This window comes from Pangasianodon hypophthalmus, chromosome 19 (assembly GCF_027358585.1).
Source record: "Pangasianodon hypophthalmus isolate fPanHyp1 chromosome 19, fPanHyp1.pri, whole genome shotgun sequence".
NCBI lineage: Eukaryota > Metazoa > Chordata > Actinopteri > Siluriformes > Pangasiidae > Pangasianodon > Pangasianodon hypophthalmus.
Window position 1 is genome coordinate 6,258,450 of NC_069728.1, and position 21,740 is coordinate 6,280,189.

At 38.9% G+C, this 21,740-nt stretch overlaps 2 protein-coding genes across 4 annotated transcripts; one reads left to right on the plus strand and one right to left on the minus strand.

Annotated features, from left to right (window-relative positions):
- Positions 1 to 731: 731 nt before the first annotated feature.
- ftr63 (finTRIM family, member 63) lies at positions 732 to 3,030 on the minus strand. The gene is given in 11 exon segments (XM_053242033.1): positions 732 to 936; positions 992 to 1,092; positions 1,329 to 1,471; positions 1,589 to 1,754; positions 1,806 to 1,977; positions 1,979 to 2,168; positions 2,460 to 2,488; positions 2,490 to 2,599; positions 2,602 to 2,939; positions 2,942 to 2,979; positions 2,981 to 3,030. Coding segments are annotated over 11 exon segments (1,542 nt in total).
- Positions 3,031 to 4,894: 1,864 nt separating this feature from the next.
- Positions 4,895 to 17,269, plus strand: sirt5 (sirtuin 5). 3 transcript variants are annotated; one of them, XM_026944673.3, is made up of 10 exons: positions 4,895 to 5,025; positions 6,484 to 6,608; positions 7,868 to 8,001; positions 9,941 to 10,012; positions 11,139 to 11,292; positions 11,518 to 11,605; positions 11,683 to 11,736; positions 13,662 to 13,785; positions 16,584 to 16,699; positions 17,021 to 17,269. In XM_026944673.3, the coding sequence occupies exons 1-10, from the start codon at positions 4,931 to 4,933 to the stop codon at positions 17,091 to 17,093; spliced, it is 1,035 nt and encodes a 344-aa protein (XP_026800474.3). In that variant the 5' UTR covers positions 4,895 to 4,930; the 3' UTR covers positions 17,094 to 17,269. The 3 variants fall into 3 exon arrangements, with proteins under 3 accessions (XP_026800474.3, XP_026800475.3, XP_053098307.1); XM_026944674.3 differs by lacking the exon at positions 4,895 to 5,025 and adding an exon at positions 5,074 to 5,231; XM_053242332.1 differs by lacking the exon at positions 4,895 to 5,025 and adding an exon at positions 6,279 to 6,346.
- Positions 17,270 to 21,740: the final 4,471 nt, after the last annotated feature.

Below are 21,740 nucleotides of genomic sequence, written 5' to 3' on the forward strand. Positions count from 1 at the left end.
CTCTGCACACTGACAATAAAGTTGAATCTAATCTAATATAAAGAAAAACACAAGTGCTTGATTTGGGCTTGTTTTGCAGCCACAGTTGACACCTGAGGTTATTTAGAATAAGTAATTGAGAGCAGCTGATAAAAATTGTTAAAAAAAAAAAAAAAACCCACACCAGGAGCTACACTTTCTTCCTAGTAAACTTCCTATGCATTTTCATCACTCTCTATTTTTCAGTAGTGAAGTTTCAACACCCATCACCTCTCTGTCTCCTCCTTACTATCCAAAAACTCCTACCCATTAATCTGTAGTGGTGGGTCCAGCTATCTAATGCAAAGCAGAAGCTCTCTAGAACTCCAGCCCAAACTCTCAGAGTTCTCAGCACTATTTTCAGTTCTAGACTGTCCATGTTATTTAGTTGAGGGTGTGGACAGGACTCACACAAGTCTAGATGCCAGCCAAAAAAGCAATGTAAGCTGTATTCTTACTGTTCTTTTATGGTTGGTTCAGAAGTTTTGGATGGATTCAGCAGCAGGCATGGGATATATCATAAATGCTTGAAATGTGGATTTGGATTGGGATTGACTGGCAGTTTTTGAGTAGAACCCAAATACAGATTGGAATGGAGCAGCGGGTGTTCAGGAGAACCCAAATATAGATGGGGATTGAGTGGGAGATGTTAAGGAGAACCCAAACACAGATTGGGATTGAGTAGCAGGTGTTCATGGGAACCCAAATGCAGATTAGGATGGAGTGACAGGTGTTGATGAAAATCCAAATACAGATTGGGACTGAGTGGTAGGTGTTGATGGGAACCCAAATACAGACTAGGATTGAGTGGCAGGTGTTGATGAAAACCCAAATATACATTAGGATTGAGTGCCAGGTGTTGAAGAGAACCCAAATACAGATTGGAATTGAGTGACAGGTGTTGATGAGAATCGAATACTGACTAGAATTAAGTGGCAGGTTTTGGGATTGAGTGCCAGATGTTAAGGAGAACCCAAATACAGATTGGGATTGAGTAGCAGGTGTTCATGGGAACCCAAATACAGATTAGGATGGAGTGGCAGGTGTTGATGAAAATCCAAATACACATTGGGACTGAGTTGTAGGTTTTGAGGAGAACCCAAATACAGATTGGGATTGAGCGGCAGGTGTTGATCTGAACCCAAATATAGATTGGGACTGAGTAGCAGGTGTTGAAGGGAACCCAAATACAGATTGGGATTGAGTGGCAAGTGGTGATGGGAAACCACATATAGATTGGGATTGAGTGGCAGGTGTTGATGGGAAACCAAATACAGATTGAGATTGAGTGGCAGGCTTTAATGTGAGACCAAAATGGATTGGGGTTGAGTAGTAGGTTTTAATGTGAGACCAAAGATGGATTGGGACTGAGTGATAGGTGTTGATCAAAATGCAAATGTGGTTTGGGATTTAGCAGGAGTCTTGGCATGGGTGGCAAAGATGAATGGGTTTTGTGATTCAATAGCAGGGTTGTAGGAGGTCCCAAAGTCAGACGTGAATTGGGATTCTGAGGCATACTTATGGAACCTAGGCACAGAGTTGGAACTGAATATGGTGCTCTGTTCAGGATGCCAGGTATTCTGGGAGTTGTGAGAAGTTATTTACTGACTGTTCATTTGAGAAGAAAAATTGGGATACAATTTGGTACTTTCAATCTTCTCTTTAAGTTTATAGACAAATATCTTTACATCCTCATACGAGTGTGGCATATTTATCTTTACTAGATTAAGACTAGACTGTGGTCATGGAAAGACTGAAAAATCTATAATAAAAAAGACAAAAATAACATAAAATTGAAACAGAGACAACACAATGTTGGATGTAACTACATTGTAACTACATAGGATGTCATCTTGTGTCTGTGTCTGTGAGTGATTGATGTCATCTTTGGTGTGATTCAGTTTAACTTTATCCTGAGCTCTGATCTGGTCTGTCACCTCAGAACATTTTTTCTCAATGAATAAGCTCATGAAACATCCTCTCAGTGTCCTCTACTGCTACTTGTGCAGAATGGGAAAAAATGTTGTTTAGCTTTTATTAAAGCGTCAAAGCGAATCTATTAGTTTATCTCTGCAATGCTCTCACCTTGTGTGACTAGTCCCCCTTTCTCCCCAGAATTCTCTGTGTGTAGTTGCTCTGGGTCTCTACACCTGGTTCTGTGGGAAATATGCTAAACATATTTCTCTTTTTCCTCATGTACCAATGACTGCAACATGTAAATACAATAACTGAATCCAGAACAACAGCGCAGCTTGCTTCAGTTCTTTGGAGATAATGGGTCTTTAATGTTACTGAAATTAATCAAACTCTGTTCTTAGAAGAGCTTTATAGATATGTACTTTTTCAACACTACAGCTAAGAAATGTGAATGTAAAAGGGTTCTGTGTGTATCAGCTTGCATGTCAATAAATTATATGTGTATGCCATTGATTCCTCTTCACTTGCCTCTTTCTCTGCCCTCTCAGCTATCTGAAACCGTATTATGACTGGAGTGATCATCCAAGATGCATAGATAGCAAATGCATTTCTGATCTGTACAACAGAATACCTCCAGAAGTTTCCCATGCTGTGGACAAATTTTTCAAATGTAAAAATTTGTTTACCAAATTTTTCATGTAGTTTTACAGAGGCTTCTATCACAGTATGCTTCATCAGGGCAAAAGATTCCTTGTGAGGTCAAATATGAACTTCACAGCAAGATGCCAGACATAACAGGCAGGACTTGACTGCTTTGCATTTAATTCTAGTACAGATATCACACTCCACATCTCCAGATTTAGAATAACAGGGATCAGAGCTTTGTAGTCCAGTTTTTCTTAATTTGTCCACTACGCAAGCCAGCATGTTCCTGCATAGATCATGCCTTGTATCAAAGGTCTCTCTGCACTGAGGACAACTGTAGATCCCTAGCTGCTGATCCCGGTAATGCAGGACATGCAGAAACTGTGTCCACAAGCTAAAAATTGAACAGCAGAGCTCATCTTCACTTATTAAAATACTAGCTTCTGCCATTTTAGTAAACCAAATAAACAGCAACCAGATTAAAAGAGAGCATTGTCATAGAGGGACTAAGTCTGACAGAAGTCAGCTTTATTTCTCCAGTAATACAAACAAATAAATCCAGCCTACATCCTGCTTAACTGAAAATGTTGTTTAAATCATAAAGTCTACTCTGTGTTGAAATTTCTTCAAGGATCTTCAGACTGAGGCCATGCAACATTATAATCCAGATTTCCAGATTTAGCAGATGCTTTCCATAATCTTAAAAACAAAAAACAAAAAGAAAAAGAAAAAGAAAGAAAAAAAAAACTGGTGAATGAGGTATGTGGGTGTTCCCACTGTAGTTCTGGTACAAAACTGACTTAGCATATCAAGCATTGTGATTGGCCACCATGCTATGCATTTCAAAGCATTATTAATGGCCAGTGGTCAGTAATCCTCAGAGCAACCATTGGATTAGGCACTTGAATGCTGCTATGAGTCTTGGACTTGATGCGGTTTGCAGGCAGAAATAATTATTGAATTAATTTTCTGTTGAATTTACAAAATACCACATGAAAGGGTTGAACATTTTAACATATATATTTTAGTGACTCTTTGAAAAAGTCAGCAGAAGTCTAAATGTTGAGTGCATTGGCCTTGTTATACCACACTCACATTGCTAAGCCTGTGTAGTTCCATTATCTTGCATATACGGGTCAGACTGGGTTACTCTCCATTTTCCTGCATCAGCACTTTTTTCTCTGCAAAGTCTTACTGGAAATAACTTGATGCCTGCATTGCCTCTTAGGTGGAGTACACCAGACAAGGCGCTACATTCAGATGCATGTTGTCTAATCGTTTTTAAATACAGTTCTCAGGACACCAGGTATATACGTGTCCTCTCCACGTGAGACTCTGTCATTTATGTCCTGTCATTTATTTCAAGTAGGCCTTGAAACATTGAGGTTGTTTTGATTGACATCTACAGCATTGCCCTCTTGGTGGGGGCAAGTTTCCAAATTGTTCCCATTGAATTGTATTCAAGTCAAGTCAAGTGGGTTTTTATTGTCATTCCTCTATATAGCTTGTATACACTGGAAAGAAATGTCGTTTCTTCAGGACCATGGTGCAACACAGAACAGTACGCAAGACAACATAAAGTGCAAATACGGTGTCAGACGAGTGCAAGAAAATAAATACACAGAACAGGACAATAAATACACGGGAAAATAAATGCACAGAACATGGGCTGTAAACTGTAAACTATTGTGTGATGTAGCAGCACAAGCAGCAAAAACGAGTTATAATATTAATAGATATTAATATAATATTAATTAATGAGTTGAAATGAACTCCTTCAAAGCATACATGAAGATTATTGACAAACACTGTGCAGCATATGGATGTAACAATTAATTTAAACAGGACAAAGCTTGAAGACTGTGTTTTCATTTAATGAGGGACTTAATGCAGGTATTAATGCAGGCTGGGGAAGTGAGTTACTGTTTATTACTGTTTAATACTGTTTAACTTTTTAGCTTCTCTTACCACAATGCCAATTCTTAACTAATGTTCTTAATATTTGGTATATCATGTGAAGGTCAGTTAGTTAGTGCAATGACTAGGTTTGTAGTTGTAGAGTTGAGTGCTGCTGACTGCCATATAGGCTGTTTATTATGAGGTAACGAAGCTACCTTGTGGTGTCTTAGCTTTAGCTTAACGTTAGGTTTAGCTTGCTGTGCTCTGTTACTTGATCAATTTATAATGAATACTATGTTGTAGTGGAAATTTTACATGAAAATAATAACTCCAGGAATCTCAAGCAGAAATTTGTGTGTAACAAAGCAAACGTTTACAGCTCATTTCTATCAGGGTAGAGCTGCATATTCCCAGTAACTTGCCCCAGCTAATATGGCGGACGCGCTGACGCATGAAAATAGTAAAATGGCGTCTCAGTGGTGGGCAGGCAGACAGCTTTCACCCTTCTCACCTTCTGAACCAGGTTTATGGAGAAGCCGTTTCCAGGTGAGCTCGACTGCTTAAAATGTATACTGCCAATGGGCTGTATAATTCAGCAACGTTAATATTGGTAATATTGGAAGATAGCCGACTGTAATAACGTTAGGTATTTCATGCTGTCACTTTGCTAGCTCTGAGTTATTTGTGTTGATGTCGAATCTGTGGTTTGGTTTGTCATGGTCCAATTACCGCAGGAACTTTTGTTTACCAGGGTACGTGTTCTTAGCTCATTTAAATCATATGAATTTTAAGTTTATTCATGCCTAAGCCAGATGACAGCTAAACGCTAAATAGCTGTGGTAGGCTAGAATGGGGAAAATGGGGGAAAGATTAACACGGAAACACTGGGTATATTTGTAATCGAATATATGTGCTAGTGTTTACAACCATGACATTTAACTCGGAGGAACACTGTGATATACTGAATCCGAGCTGATCTGAATCAGAGCTACCAGACCATACAAGATTTATATCCCTGCTGAAAAAAATAAATACAAACCTTCGCAGAATTATGGTTTTAATGGTTATAATGGGAATTGTATTGGTTTTAATGGAAACTGTAATGGTCCCTGTGGGTCTCTGCTGGTAATTTGTTGCCTTCTATTGGTGGGATGTTATGTCTAGTGGATACCATTAAGGACCAGTAATGGTTTTAATGGTTAGCTGATGGTTTGTAATGGTATTTGTACTGGAAACCATTAAAATGTAAGTCCGATGTAAGTCCAAGTCAGCGTTTTTAACCCGGATGTATTTGGGTATGAGCTCTAAAACAGTGGACACGAAATTGAATTAATTATACTATATGGCTGAAAGTTTGTGAACTCACACCCATATGTGCTTGTTAAACATCCCATTCCAGACTTAATCCTTCTTTGCTGTTATAATAAGCTCCACTCTTCTGGGAAGGCTTTCCACTAGATTGTGGAGTGTGGCTGTGGGGATTTGTGATCATTCAGCCACAGGAGCATTAGTGAGATCAGACACTGATGTTGGTGAGGAGGTCTGGGGTTGCAGTCAGTGTTCCAGTTCATCCCAAAGGTGTTCAGTGGGGTTGAGGTCAGGGCTCTGTGCAGGACACTCGAGTTCTTCCACTCCAATCTTGGCGAACCATGTCTTCCTGGAGCTTGCTTTGTGCACAGGGGCATTGTCATGCTGGAACAGGTTTGGGCCTCTTAGTTCCACTGACAGGAAATCTTAATATTACAACATACACATACATCCTATACAATTGTGCGCTTCCAACTTTGTGGTAACAGTTTATGGAAGGCCCACACATGGCTGTGAGGGTCAGATGTCCACAAACTTTTGGCCGTATAGTGTATGTGAGGTGTGTGTATTTAATTTCTTTCCTTCCGGTAAGGTTACATTCTTTTTGACTGCGCATGTACAGTATGTGTTTGTGTGTGCATTCGTGCAGGTGGCTCATTTTAACACACAGTTCCGGGATATCTGTGTTTATTTTAGAGCTGGGTGTGATTTTGGAACCCTGATGATTGTGCAGGCGTTGGTCTACAAGGCTGTGACCCTTCGTCTATGTTCCAGAGTCAAATTCACCTGGTGTGCATCTAAGATGGCCAGACCAAGCTCAGGTAAGGCATAACCCAGACTTCTTCCATAAATCTTAAATACTCACCTTCTTACAGAGAGCTTCAACATATAAATAATTAGACATTTTGCTATGCTAAATACAGCACTTTTTTAAATGGAAACACTGTGGAGCTTCCGTCATACAAGTCCCTGTGAATAGGTTTTTACTATCGAAACAATGATTTATTAGAACAAACACATTAATATCAACCTTATCATTTGAATTACAGATGACCCTGTTGTCAAAACCTAACCAATCAGATTTGGGAATTCATCAGTGCCGTACTATAATAAATTCTAACATATTTATTATAGAAATAGTTCATCCTTGCACAACATACTAACTATTTGCATATTTACAAAATAGAGTAAAACCAATAAGTTAAGAGTTTCTAGTAGGATTTCTAAGAAGAAGCACTGATAGTAAGTAGTTGGGAAATAAACACAAAAGAAATAGTTATGGATGGAATAACTCAAATTTATTACTAAATTAAGCCAAGAAGTGAGTTTAAAATGACAAACAAAGAAATGTCTGAGTGGGACAAATGATGGTGATCAGTGATTAGTCGTTGGGAACAATGGTAATAAGTGATTTTGTCATTGGGGACATGCAACCGCAACTCAGTCAGGCTTTACATGCTGGTGGTGAGTCAATCAAACTTACTCTCTCAGATCGTATAACCAGCAGCTGTAATGTAAGCTGGAGAGCTGTACCAACTTCAGGACAGTTGTTAACATCTGCACAAAAAGTCAGCCAGATTTGTCACTGTTTTTTGAAATAGTTAATAAATCTAGTGACACTCGCTAAGGTTGACAACACTGTGCACCCACACACAAGAACACAATAATTAACTGCCATATACTGTGGCACTGGCGAGGAAGAAGCTTGACTAGAAAGCGTCGTATGTAAAAACAATGCACTTGCTCTTTTATTGGCAAACACAGACTTACAACACAGAACTGAAATAGTCAGGGAAAGTAGTGGGGAGTAACAAAACCCACCAGACTTAAACTGGATGGCAGATCCTAGCAAACATAAAGGAAAATGCTGGTACAACACCTCCTGGCACAACCAACCAGACAACATATTTCTTTCTTAAAAGCACAAGGACGTTACATTAACATCACATTAACAGACAACCACAGTGCCCGCTTTATCAAGATGCAGTGATGATGCAGTATTACTGTGAGAAGGTAAATAGCTATTTCATATTTCCAGATATATACCTTATCTTATAGTGGTGTATGTGTGTGTATGCAGATTTAGCAGCTTTTCGTAAAGACTTCGCTAAGGCCAAGCACATAGCGATAATCACTGGAGCTGGAGTCAGTGCAGAGAGTGGAGTGCCAACCTTCAGAGGAGCTGGTGGCTACTGGAGGAAGTGGCAGGCTCAGGTAACACAAAATTTTCCTTTTTGACACAATATACACACAGTGGCCACTTTATTAGGAACACCATACTAATACTGGGTAGGACCTCCACTTTCCGAACAGCTGTTGACCTCTATCATGATTTTATGCACTGTTCTATTCTATTCTTCTATTCATTTTTATTTGTATAGCGCTTTTTTACAAAGGTCATTGTCTCAAAGCAGCTTTATACAAACAAACGTAAAGTGAAGTGTGTGTGTGTGATGTCTCTGATGAGCAAGCAGGGCGACGGTGGCAAGGAAAAACTCCCTGAGATGGTGATAGGAAGAAACCTTGAGAGGAACCAGACTCAGCAGAGAACCCATCCTCATATGGGTTTACACTGCAGTGCTGCCATACAGTGGCTGATTGGAAAATTGCATGACTGAGCCGGGATACAGTGGCTGTGACTATATATATTGTACATATATACCCTCACTGAGCACTTTATTAGGAACACTATACTAATACTCAGTAGGCCCTCCCTTTGCTCTGAAAACATCCTCATTTCTTCATGGCATGGATTCCACAAGATGTTGGAAACATTCTTTTGAGATTCTGGTCTATGTTGACATGATTGCATTACGCAATTCCTGCAGATTCTTCCGGTGCACTTTCATGCTGTGAATCTCCCGTTCTACCACATCCCAAATTCATTGCATTCAGATCCGGTGACTGGAAAGGCCACTGAAGAACACTGAACTCATTGTCATGTTCATGAAACCAGTTTGAGATGACTTTTGCTTTGTGACATGGTGCATGATCATGCTGGAAGTAGCCATTGAAAGATGGGTATGAAGAGATGCACATGGTCAGCAACAATACTCAAATAGTCTGTGGCATTCAAGCGATGATCGATTGGTATTAACAGGCCCAAAGTGTGCCAAGAAAACATTCCCCACACCATTACACTACCTCCACCACCCTGGACTGTTGACACAAGGCAGGTTTGGTCCATGGATTCATGCTGTTGGCACCAAATTCTGACCCTGCCATCTGTGTGCCTCAGCAGAAATCAAGATTCATCAGATCAGGCTACGTTTTTCCAGTCTTCAACTGTCCAGTTTTGGTGAGCCTGTGCCCACTGCAGCCTCAGCTTTCTGTTCTTGGCTGATAGAAGTGGAACCTGAAGTGGTCTTCTACTGTTGTAGTTCATCCACCTCAAGGTTCGACGTGTTGTGCATTCTGAGGTGCTTTTCTGATCTCCATAATTGGACAGAGTGATTATCTGAGTTACTGTAGCCTTTCTGTCAGCTCGAACCAGTTGACTTCTTTCATCAACAAGGAGTTTTCCTTCTGCTGAACAGCCACTCACTGGATGTTTTTTTCTTTATTGCACCATTCTGAGTAAATTCTAGAGACTGTTGTGTATGAAAATCCCAGTAGAATCAGCAGTTATAGAAATACTCAAACCAGCCTGTCTGGCACCATCAATCATGTCACAGTAAAAATCACTGAGTTCACTTTTTTTTTTTTTTGAAGCTACTGGCCCGAATCTGCATGATTTTATGCACTGCACTGCTGCCACACGATTGGCTGACTAGAAAATTGCATGAATGAGTAGGTGTACAGGTGATCCTAATAAAGTGCTTGGGATGTGTGTGTTTGTGTATGTGTGTATTTGCTTGTTTTTTTTGTATTGTATTGTACAGGGTGTCCTGAAAAGCCAGTAACCATTGGGAGTAAAAGTACATATACTTAATTTTGTGTTTGTTATTTACAACATATTCTGGACATGTTCACCCTTACATGCTACACATTTTCTCAGCCGCTGTATCATGTTTTTGTGGATTTTGACCAACATATGCAGATCGACATATTTGCTCAAGATATTCCCATTGTTTCCTGACTTTTCAGACACGCTGTAGTGTATTGTATTGAATATACTCTAGCTATAAGTATAAGTATTTTTTTTTTCTTGCAGGATTTGGCCACCCCACAAGCATTCTCCCGAGATCCATCCCTGGTTTGGGAGTTTTATCACTATAGACGTGAGGTATCCTAATATCAGTGCATGTTTATCTTGTAATCATATCACCTTTCATCATATGATGCATATTAGTGATTGCATTTGCTTATTTGTCATGTCACTAATATTTGTTAGAGTGCACAATTTTCTAGATCACTTCTTTTTGGTCAGTTTTTGAATTTGGACTTATACAGTTACTGAGTGTAGCTGATCTGTTGCCCTCTCTAATATGCATCAGGCAATAGGCACCACCATAGGACCCCCGCTGACCAGAACTTATCTGAATGTTGTACTACTCTCAGCTTCTGACCACAGGACTGCTTTTGGTTGAGGTCAGGGCTCTGTGCAGGACACTCAAGTTCTTCCACTTCAACCTTCACAAACCATGTCTTTATAAAACTTGCTTTGTGAATAGTGGTATTGTTATGCTGGAACAGGTCTGTGCCTCTTAGTTACAGTGAAGGAAAATTGTAATGCTACAGCATGCAAAGACATTCTAGACAATTGTGTGCTTCCAACTTTGTGGCAGCAGTTTGGGGAAGAACCACATATGAGTGTGATGGTCAGGTGTCCACATACATTTGGTCATATAGTGTATTTTTGGTTGGAGGACTGTTTCTCAACCCAGTAGTGACACTGAGCTGGTTAAAAAAAGAACACCACTGCCTGATACACTCATACCATTACAGCACACTAGTTTGTAAGTATAATGTCAGTGTCACTGCTGTGATGATATTCATGACCCCAGCCCTCTTTCTGATGGATTGAATAGGAGGGCTGAAAGAGACAACAGTCAATAATTGTATATATTTTGGTTGGGGGGGCTATCCAATTCAGAAAATTCATCTCTATGCTTAACATAACATATAGGAAAATGCAGTATGATTTTTATTTAATTATTCTCTTTGTACTTCCTATTATAGTGGTGTTCTTTCACAAATTACAGTTGGTATTTTTTCATAATACTTACATATTCTATTTATGCATATAGTGAGTAGTATAAGTACAAGTATCATTATGATAATCGTGGACTATACTGACTATTACAGACTCCATTAATCTGATTATTTTCATAAACAGTATTTCTATTTTCATTAACAGTAATGACTGTGTGTTTTTTTTTTTTTTAAATGATTTTTTTTTTTTGGTGCAGGTTATGTCCAGTAAGCAGCCGAATCCAGCCCACCTGGCTATAGCCGAGTGCGAGGCCCGCCTCAGCCAACAGGGGCGCTCTGTGGTTGTTATTACGCAGAATATTGATGAGTTGCATCGTCGAGCAGGTTCCAGAAATGTGCTGGAGATCCATGGTGAGTACAGCCCACCTGATGGACACATAGTACAGCCTGCTGATGATATGAAACATTGTGCAGAGAAAACACACACATAGCCTGCAGAAGGAGTCTTACAGCTGGGTAGAGTAAAATAGTAATGCAGTTGAGTTTTCATTATATTCTGTACAGATGAATGCTGCATTCTGTTTAATATTAATAGTGAATTATTATCACCTGAATCACCTGCTACTCTCCGTGTAGGTAGTCTGTTTAAAACTCGCTGCATGAGCTGTGGTGAAGTCAAGGAGAACTACAAGAGCCCTATATGCTCTGCTTTGGAGGGGAAAGGGTAAATACATACACACACAAACATGCACACCCAAATACTGCTTATTTACACCTATGTTTTTTTATACGCTTCCTTAGAGCACCTGATCCCAAAGCCAAAGATGCCAGAATACCAAAAGAAGATCTGCCCAGGTGTGTGTGTGTGTAAAAGAAAGTACCAGAGCTATAAAGAGAAATGAAGTATGTTGCAGCATGTAAATCTACCCTACGCTGGCTTACATGTATCTGTGGAACAGAGTGACAACAGCAATGATTTAGAGCCGCTGTGGGTGCAGGCTTTCATTCCAACCAATCAGGAGCCACCCCCGATTCCACTTGTTAAATCAGTTCATGTAGATTTCCAATCAGCTAACAAGTGTGCCTCCTATTTGACTGGAATGAAAGCCTGTAGCCATACAAGCCTTTTGTAGATAAGATTGAAGACCCCTGATTTATAAGATAGGAGACCAGGTATGAGTTCTGCTCCACTAGAGGGCAGCAGATACTTGTAAATGTGATGAGTCTGCACTGCAAGTACTGTACTTAAAGTGCCCCTGAAATCACAATTGGTGTTTTGGAGCTTTTTGTGCCAGTTCATTAGTGTTGTGACATAATAGCACATCTAGAAAAATTACAAAAAATAGTTATGAGAGATTCTTCTTTTAAATTTATGCTTCATCACTTCAGGGAAAACAATTAAAATTTTTTTGATGACACAAGCTGTACTATTCTAGTCTTTGTATAATTAAACGCTCTCTAGAACCTATATACTTTCTGTACAGTAGCAGCTTGTTAGCAGCAAACATGTTTTGTCAGTGCGTTTTTGGCTGTGTGTCAACCCACACACTATTCCCTTTTCCAACTATCCCTTGGTTAAAAAAGAACGTCGGCATTTATTCATTTTGAAGAGGGTGGAATATGAAGTTTGCAGTTGGGTGACCGTCTCTTTTCTCCATTATTTTAGTCTTGGCCTATTCCCACTCACCAGTTAGGTCTCCCCTATCACACGACAGCTACAAATCCAGGAGGGTGAAGGCTGTCATGTGCTTCTTTCGAGGCATGGCCAGCCGCATCTTTTCAATCTGCTGCTCTTGCTGTGTCAAGCGCAACACACTCAGAGGAAAGTGCTATCCACTGCCTTCTGCATGCATGAGCTACACAGATGCCCATGATTAGCTAGTGTCGCTGTGATTGATGGGGAGATAGAGCGTGCCACCCGTCCCACCCTGAGAGCATGACCAAACTTGCTCTCTTGGACTCCCAGCCACAGATGACTGTGGCATTGTCGAGATTGGATCTCCAGACGATAGGGCGAATACTTTTCTGTTGCTCCAATCAGGAGCCTGAGCGGCTATTCTAAGGCTCTTCAATGCCGGAATGTCTTGTTACCTCAAAGTGATCAAGAATGTGATTATGTCTCTATATACTGTCAGGGCTTCTCATTATCATATCATTTTGTCAAATAGTCTAATGTTTAAAATTAATTATAAGCCTACCATTCAGTCACGTCAGTTGCCTAACGGTGTCACTATTGCCCCTCCTGATGGTCAGCCTTAGCTGTATGGCTTGACTCCCAAAACACATGGCATCTTGTTATCTAGGATATCATCCCTATTAAAGGCGAAGGCGGCAGCTAGAAAACCCTCTTAGTTAAAAAAAGGCTGCTGCTAAACTCTTTGCTGTTCTCCGTATTTAGCTAATTTGCTAATCTACTGTCACATTTGTTTAGATTCAGCAGGGGTGTAGCGTATCTCAAACACTGTTGGTTGTTGTGTAAATCAGTTAAGCACTTTACACGCCATCACTCTGACTTGCAGTTTCAAAAGGAGATATGTCAACATGTACGGAATCAAATGACAGCTGTCAAGCCGTCTAACCAAATCCACTGCGGTAGTGTCTAAAACTATTGGTTCTACTCAGCACCCGGTTAGATCCCTAACTAATTTGTGTCCCAGAAGATCATACCGTTAAAATCAGGTGGCACTCTAAAGAGTCACAAGATTTTTTGTCAGCAATGCATTATATCTTCATGATATGTGCTGGAAGTACGTAATGTGGAAGTGTGTCTTTGTGTGTAGATGTGAGGCGAAGCGCTGTCGTGGTCTTCTGAGGCCTCATGTGGTGTGGTTTGGAGAGTCGCTGGATCCTGATATTCTGACCAGAGCAGATCAAGAGCTGAATAGATGTGATCTCTGCTTAGTGGTGAGTGTATGAAGAAAGAGGTTTGGAAAAGACTATGTGGTAGGTGTGTGTGTATGTATGTAATTATGTATATAACATTTATTTAACCAGGATAAAAAACTCATTGAATTAAAATCTCTTTCACAAGGGTGACATGGCCAAGAAGGCAGCAAAAAATACAACAACAATTAAAGACACAACCACAGTTAACACATTAAGAAAATAAATAAATAAATAAATAAATGGAACAGAAATTGAAAATTACATAATAATATACAATCAAATATCGCAAAAAAAACCCCAAAAACTTTCTATATGGCTATACTCAATGTTATTTACAAGTGCCATAAATTCAACCAGTGAAGAGAGCACAGTAAGTTTTAAGTGTTCCTGTAAGTTGTTTCATGTTGGCATTAAAATTAAGACTAAAAGTGATAAAGCAGCTGTATTTAATGTTTAGTTTCACATCTTTTCACAATTTTAGCCATACTAAATGTACACGTTTTTACACATACAGGAATTTCTTATATGCAAGAATTAATCTATTTATGCATTTACAGATTTAAACCTATTATATTTTTATTATATCATAAGTATCTAAAACATAGGCTACATTTTAACAACCTCAAACAACTCAGCAACAAACAATTTAAACACAATAGATAGAAGAGGATTATTGGAATATCAAATAGCTCTTTATTTATTGTATTAATAAATACAATAAATTATACCACAGTGCTGTTGAATGCTTGATTCTAACTGATCAAAAGATGATTCATTTTATATAATAGCATGGCTCTGACAATAGTTCCTGCTTCAAGGATTATATTAGTGTGCTCTTTCTAATACATTATCATTTCTATCACCTTACACAGTGACTTGTACAAAAGACGCTCCATGTTAAAAAATGTGTAATTGTTGATATGGTGAAGATAATTAATTTTTTTTGTATTTTTGAAAGGACTTGAAGTTATCTGACATGGGAAAGTAATCTTTTTTTTGTTTGTTTGTTTGTTTTTTGTTTTATCGTCAGCACAGTAGAGAAAAAGGAGAGACTGTTATAATGTATGAACAGGAACTACAAAGTAGATGTACATGTTTTCATAGATCAAACAGAACTAAATTTCTTTCAGATTTACAAAAAAATTTTAGATTGATTTTTTTTTTTTTTTTTTCCATACTACCATGTGTGTTGATAAATGCCAATGACTTGTAAATTATCAAGCACATTAATGGCACAACTGATTTACATTCAATGACCCCCTACAAAACATCATAAAAAGCAAAATTCAAAGAGCTGAAAACAACAAAATGACAACTAAACATTGAAAGAGTGCCTACTAAGCACGACCTAACCTTGCTAAACTTTTCAGTAATGCAGCTCAGGCATCGCAGAATGTTGGCTAGCACAGACACAGATGAACTCCTCCTGTTATTGGGTGCCATTTCTTTTGTACTAATCAAATAGCTAGTCTTATTTGTCTTGATTTATGGATTCGTTCTGGATTGTGTTCTTTCAAGTCATTAATATTATGCAACCGAGTTTCACACTATTTTCATTAAATTTGCGCAGTAAGAGATTGAAACTTGTCAGTGTAATCTGTGAATAGATTTGCAGTAACTCATGTCAGTTATACTACTGGAAGCACATTAGTGTCTCCTTAGATGTAAATTTCAGGATACAAATGTTTTTTTCTGAACTAACTGGATTTCACGTTGGATGAGTAAATGCTCCTGCGCCTGATTTATGAATAAAGTCATTCATATCCAGTTTGATAAATGAGGAGCTTAAATGAAGCTGTAATCAAATACAAAGTATGACATGCCATTCTTTAATTAACAAAATGTTCTAATCATTGGCAAATTGCTGTGGTATAAGAATTTGTGGTAAATAAGCTAATGTGTTAATTTGATTTCCTCCTTTTCTCATTTTGGAGCATTTCAGCACCACACAATCCCAGTTGCACTGGGTCACACAGGGATCAGTTGAACCTTCTTGGTTTTGCATCAGATATTTAAGCTGTTTAATTCTCAATAAGAGGCCAGAAGATATACTTTAGTAATGTAGGTCAAAGCCAAAAATACACAGTGGACATTACATAACAGAGAATAGCTTATTCTACTGGATATGAAGTTCTGTGATTCATATCCCTAACTAAGTTGGAGTTTAATTGTTTTGGATCTTTGGGAGATTTACCGGTACTCAATGGAAATTATTATATAATTAATCCTGCCAGCTTAGTTGACTCTCCATGAGTAATGAGGCTTTGCTGATGTCATGTTAGACACTTCTGCTAGTGTTATACTCTTCTTTTTGTGTGTGTGTGTGTGTGTGTGTGTGTGTGTTTGACCTAAGCATTTCTCATAAACTAATCATTACCAAGCAATCCTTTGATTAAAGAACTGTATTGTATAGTATAACGAGTACCCAGTCTGTCATCACTTCTGTGTATTGTCTTATACTACTCATGATTAACTGTATTTCATAGACTGCAACATGCTTTGATGCTAATTAATTGCAAGTTGTTGAATGCGCCAATGCCATCCAGCTTGTTTTTTTTTCCTTCTTTTTTTTTTTCAGCCCTGTAACAGGCAATGAAAAATACAAGCTTTCATAATCATGAGCACAATCTATAAGCAGGGAGACTTAATATAGGCAGGAAGTGACTGTGGAAAACAGTCAACACTATACCCAAGGTTTTAAGTTTTATCGTGTATGTTTTTAAATGGCATCAACTCTACGGGCTTATGATTAATTGCAAAACAAGCATTCTGCAACTTAAACTGTGTGCGTGTGTTCTCTGTTCTCTTGTCTCTAGGTGGGTACGTCCTCGATAGTTTACCCAGCAGCCATGTTTGCTCCTCAGGTGGCAGCTAGAGGAGTGCCTGTGGCTGAATTTAACATGGAATGCACACCTGCCACCACGTGCTTTATGTGAGTCATATAAACACACACACACACACACACACACACACACACAGAGAGAGCTCTGTTTCCCTGCACATTATTCAGTTTCTCTTGTACACACAATTGTATACGGTCTGAAATACACCCCTGAGTTTTTTTGTTTTTTTTTAACTGAGTAACACATTTACATTTCTACTAGACATTTAGAAACTGTTCAAACTGAATGCCTGTGAGGTGAGCGCATCCTGTTTTGAGGAACTTCCTGTTTTGAAGTGTTCCATGATGCACTATTAAAAGCAGCTGTGATCCAATAGAGGTGTTGCAATGTTTCCACCTTCTCTCTATCAGGTATCATTTTGATGGTCCGTGTGGTAGCACTCTGCCTCCTGCCCTGGCACCCCATGAGAGCGAGGGTGTCTGAGGAATCCACCAGCCCAAAGCACCTGGTCCAGCACTTTATAACAAACAACACGTCTCCTTTGTGTTGTTGATCGTCTTCTTTTGCATCCTGTCCCTGTACTTGTGTTCTGCTTGATGTGAAGAAAAAACTGATGACATTTGACAAAAAAAAATTAATAAATTCATCTGTCCATTTTATACTGCCTTTTTTTTTTAATTATTCCTGTTACTGCTGCGGCAAGCTATTGAAAACACTCCTAATTTTTGTCCAAAAAATCTTGTTATTAATTAGTTGGCTTGAAAACACTTGCACCCCTCAGTTCCATCACTTAATTGAGAACACAGATGGTGGAAATTGTGAACAGTTTAGTATTTATGGTCAAGTGTGAAACCCATTTTCAAACCGAGAATACCAAATTCTGTGTGAACTCTTGTATGAAAGTGCAACTTCCAGTATTTAATAGCGATTGGTTTAACAATGTCACTGGGTTCCTACTATCACCTCACCTTTGTTGTGCAAGCTTGCACTGACAGCATCGCACAAAACACTCACTAAAAATGCACAATACACTCACACACATCTTGTGACAATAACATTTATAAGAATGCCCCCTATTTGGCAACAATTGTGTGCATGACATATATGACATAATTGGTAAATTCAAACCACAGTTTGCATGGGAGGCATAGAAAACCCGTGATTACCAGACTTGAGAAATTGATCACATACACAGAACAAGAGGTAAAACCTGCTAAATGTTTAAAACATTGTTTTTCTAGACAAATAATAATTTCATTTCAAAGAAACCTTAGAAACACTGAATCACAAAATGCCCATACAATGGTTCTGTCTAGTTATTTAGTTTCAGGATTGTATTTCTGTTTTTGTGAGCTGGAAAATAGCTTGCTGTGTGATGGACTAACATTGTGGATCCACCACGAACCTGACCAGGATAAATCGGTTACTGAAAACAAGTGGGTGGGTGAGTGGAAATTAGCTCCAACTCTGTCGGGTAAACTGTTTAGCTCTGTCTCTTTTCCCTAAAAGACATCTCATCCCATCTCACAGAGGAGATGGCAGAAGCAGAAAGGCTTGTCAGTGTTTGCATTGCAGTTGCCATTTGTGCTGCTGGCAGCAGAGGGTCTCTAAAAATGGCAAACTGCTTCTTTAATATAATAAAACTGCACGTCACTGCTGGCTTTTCAGGTAGCATGGTTTTAGTTTAGGAAATAAAAATATATAAAGATCTTGGCTGATGGAAATAACATTGGTCTAAATTGCCCACTTGAATTAGGCTACTAAATCATTAGCTGTCACCATTAACAACTTAAGCTTGTGCACATGGATCTTATTTACTGTCAAGCTGATTTTAATGAAATTTCTAATAGTAGTAATACTTGCATCTGTTTTTTTTTTTTTTGGCTTGATTTTATGTCCCATCTCTCACTTATGCATCTGTATTTGTGAAATTAAAACTGTAGTCTAATGGAACATTACGACTTGCAGATAAATGAGACAATATTGGGTATTATTTCTCTACAACAGAATCTTTTGAATAATCTCTGTAGTAATTAGATTCTTGCACAAACGAATCCCAAGCTACCACTTATTTCTGAGCAGTCACTGAACACTCTAATATAATAAGGTGGTTCCTTTACAATTTGTTAAAACGAGGTATTGCATTGCATGTAATTGTTATGCTGCTATCACTATATTATATTATGTAATGATTGAACTGACATGGACAATCTTTCACACTGGGTAAAACACAATTTCTGAGAGAGATCTGATAAATTTAACGAGTTGTTGTAGTTTTATGTTTGTCTTAATAATAAGACAATAATGTGTCAAAGCTCAATAATGTGAAGAGCTTAATCTCCATACCTGAGACTTACAGTGCCTTGCAAAAGTATTCAAAGTCATTCATCTGGATTACAAATGACACTTAGACAGATTGTTCTTACATAGTCAGTATTTTTATTGCAATCCAATGTCATAGTCAGAATTCATTTTTTTGTGTTTGGGACCATTCTCCTGCTGAAAGGTGAAGTTTCTTCTAAGCTTTATTTATTTTGTTAGCAGACTGAAGCAGGTCATTTAGTAATATCCCCCTGTATTTTGCTCCATCTATATTCTTCCTTCAATTTTAACAAGAAGCCCTGGTTGTGAGGATCACAAATGTCCCCTGAGCACGATGCTGCCAACACCATATTTCACTTCCTCAGTGTAGATCCTGCAGTGCTTACTGGGATATCCAACCTATTAGATATAATTTTACACCCTATTCTTAAGTTCTGAAATTCTATGACCTTATCTTTAACTTCCTTAGAATGTCCCTTAGCCTTCATTTTTACTCCTTTCTTTCAGACTGACATGCTCTTCAATGACAGTTCACCTGGTGGTTCAGAAAATGAGAGCTGATTTAAAATTTATATAACAGGTGAAGGCCAACTTATCATTTGTTATTCAGACAAATCTGTCAAATTCTGGGGTTAGGCAGGGGTTGAGTACTTTTGCAAGCCACTGTATAGCGTAGTTTGGAAATAAAATGTGTGTCTGAGAGAGCATGGGGTTAACTTTGTTTTTGTCTCATCTGAATTCCATGATCTAGGTGAAATCCCCTCCTCCTCCTCTCTCCATGGTGAACTGTCACAGTTTATAGAGAGACGCAGGTGAAAGGCACTATTGTGTTTGACACTGAGTGGAGTTGCTGTGACTGGAGCTCTCACCAGCATACAAGCAAACTGACTGGGTTATGACACATTTCAGTGTGTGTATAAGTGTTTAGTGCTTTAAATTATTAAAATGACTTTTGTTGTATTTAGCATCTGCAGAAATGTATCTGCAGTGGGTACCAAATGCACTCTGTATGCTGTTTTTTCCCCCAATTTTTTCTTTGTAAAACATAGTCAAATTCTCCATACATCTAACTAACCTGGCCAATATAACTGATTTCTGGTGTGTGCGTGCGTGTGTGTGTGTGTGTGTGTGTGTGTGTCTGGTCTCCTGGTGACACCGTGGCTCATTAGCTTCTGTGGCGATGAGTAAGGTGTTTGCAGAGAAGACTCTCGCTGCTCCAAAAATAACACCATTTCCTGTCCATTAAACCATGATTTCACACCAATCTGAGCTTAATGGCACACACGCGCACACAATGTGAATCTCTAATGACACACAAAGACTCAAATCCATTGTGGCCCACAACACCAGTCTTACACACACACACTCTTCCATTAAATGTCGATTTCACACCAATCTGAGCACCACCTCAGCCTGGGCTTACTGGGGGAGAGAAACAGAGAGGCAGCAGGGGGAGGAGCACATGATGCTGATTGGAATCAGACTGTTTCCTGAACGATGCTTTCCTCCTGATGCGAATATTCAGAAATGACCCCCACTGTGTGTGTACATGGCACATCGAAGAAGAGTAGCAACACGAGCCACCTCTTCTCCTTCCAGATGTGTTTCATGAAAGTCCGTCCCTTCAGAATGAATGAATCTAGATCAGTAGTCACTTTCTCTGTGAAGGATGTTGTACATGGATGAAAACTTACTCTATTCTCCTTTAATTTTCTGCAAAGGCCTGTGCCGATGTTATCACTGAATGGTAGAACAGGATGTCTCACTTCTTCTCTCGCCTTTTCTCTCTCTCACTCTCTCAGACAAGAATGCTGAATTCATAAATTTTACATGTGCCTTTTTTACCGTCCTGACCCACAGGGACAAAGATCTGGCCAGGTCTAAAGGCCAGTTGGCTTTTTCCGATTTCTAGTCATGCAAAACCATTTATACAATATAGCATTGAATGCTTTACAGCTCCAGGGTCCCTGATTTGATACTGAGCTCAGATTATTGTCTGTGTCTGTGTGGGTCTCCTCTGGGATCACCAGTTTCCATACAAAAACATGCTGGTAGGCAGATTGGTTAAGCTAAATTGGTGAATGAGTGTATGGACGCGTGTGTGCATGTTGCCCTGGGATGGACTGGTATCATATTCAGGGTGAATTTATGTGTAAATTTATTCGTAAATCATTTGTATGAGCATTTACATAAAAAGGGTATTCATGAAAATCCCATAAATTCAGAAAAACTTTCATCTACTGATCCTTAGTGTGTGTAAATTTAAGACCAACTAATGTAACCCTCGATTAATTGGCTTTGAACCTTTTAATTTGTGAGGAGTAATTGCATTTTTATGTATAGATTACGCTGTCAAGAAGTTCAAAGCGCTTATTTATTTCAAATACACACAAATTAAATATTTTTTAGACCCATCATTTCATATAGGCACATATATAATATTACGTAAATATTACATATACAGTATGTGTACTGTATATTCATGCAGTTCATGCAGATATCTAATCAGCCAATCATATGGCAGCAGAGCAGAGCATGCTGATATGGGTCAAGACCTTCAGCCACACCTGAGGCTATCATGGGCACAGTCTGGACAGCTGAATACTGGAAAAAGACCAGGTGATTTTTTTTTTCTACTCTTCAACTCTCCAGTTTCTGTGAGCCTGTGCCCAGATTCTTGTTCTTGGCTGACAGGAGTGGAACCCAATGTGGTCTTCTGCTGTTGTAGCTCATCCACCTCCAGGTCGAAGTTTTGTGCATGCTGAGATGCTTTTCTGCTCACCACAGTTGTAAAGAGTGATTATATGA

Excerpts from the sequence above, each read along its gene's own strand:
- sirt5 (XM_026944673.3), top strand. The coding sequence starts at position 4,931 with ATGAAAATAGTAAAATGGCGTCTCAGTGGTGGGCAGGCAGACAGCTTT. Across the intron at positions 6,609-7,867 it reads GATGGCCAGACCAAGCTCAG|ATTTAGCAGCTTTTCGTAAA; the intron begins GTAAGGCATAAC and ends GTGTGTATGCAG. Across the intron at positions 11,737-13,661 it reads CCAAAAGAAGATCTGCCCAG|ATGTGAGGCGAAGCGCTGTC; the intron begins GTGTGTGTGTGT and ends CTTTGTGTGTAG.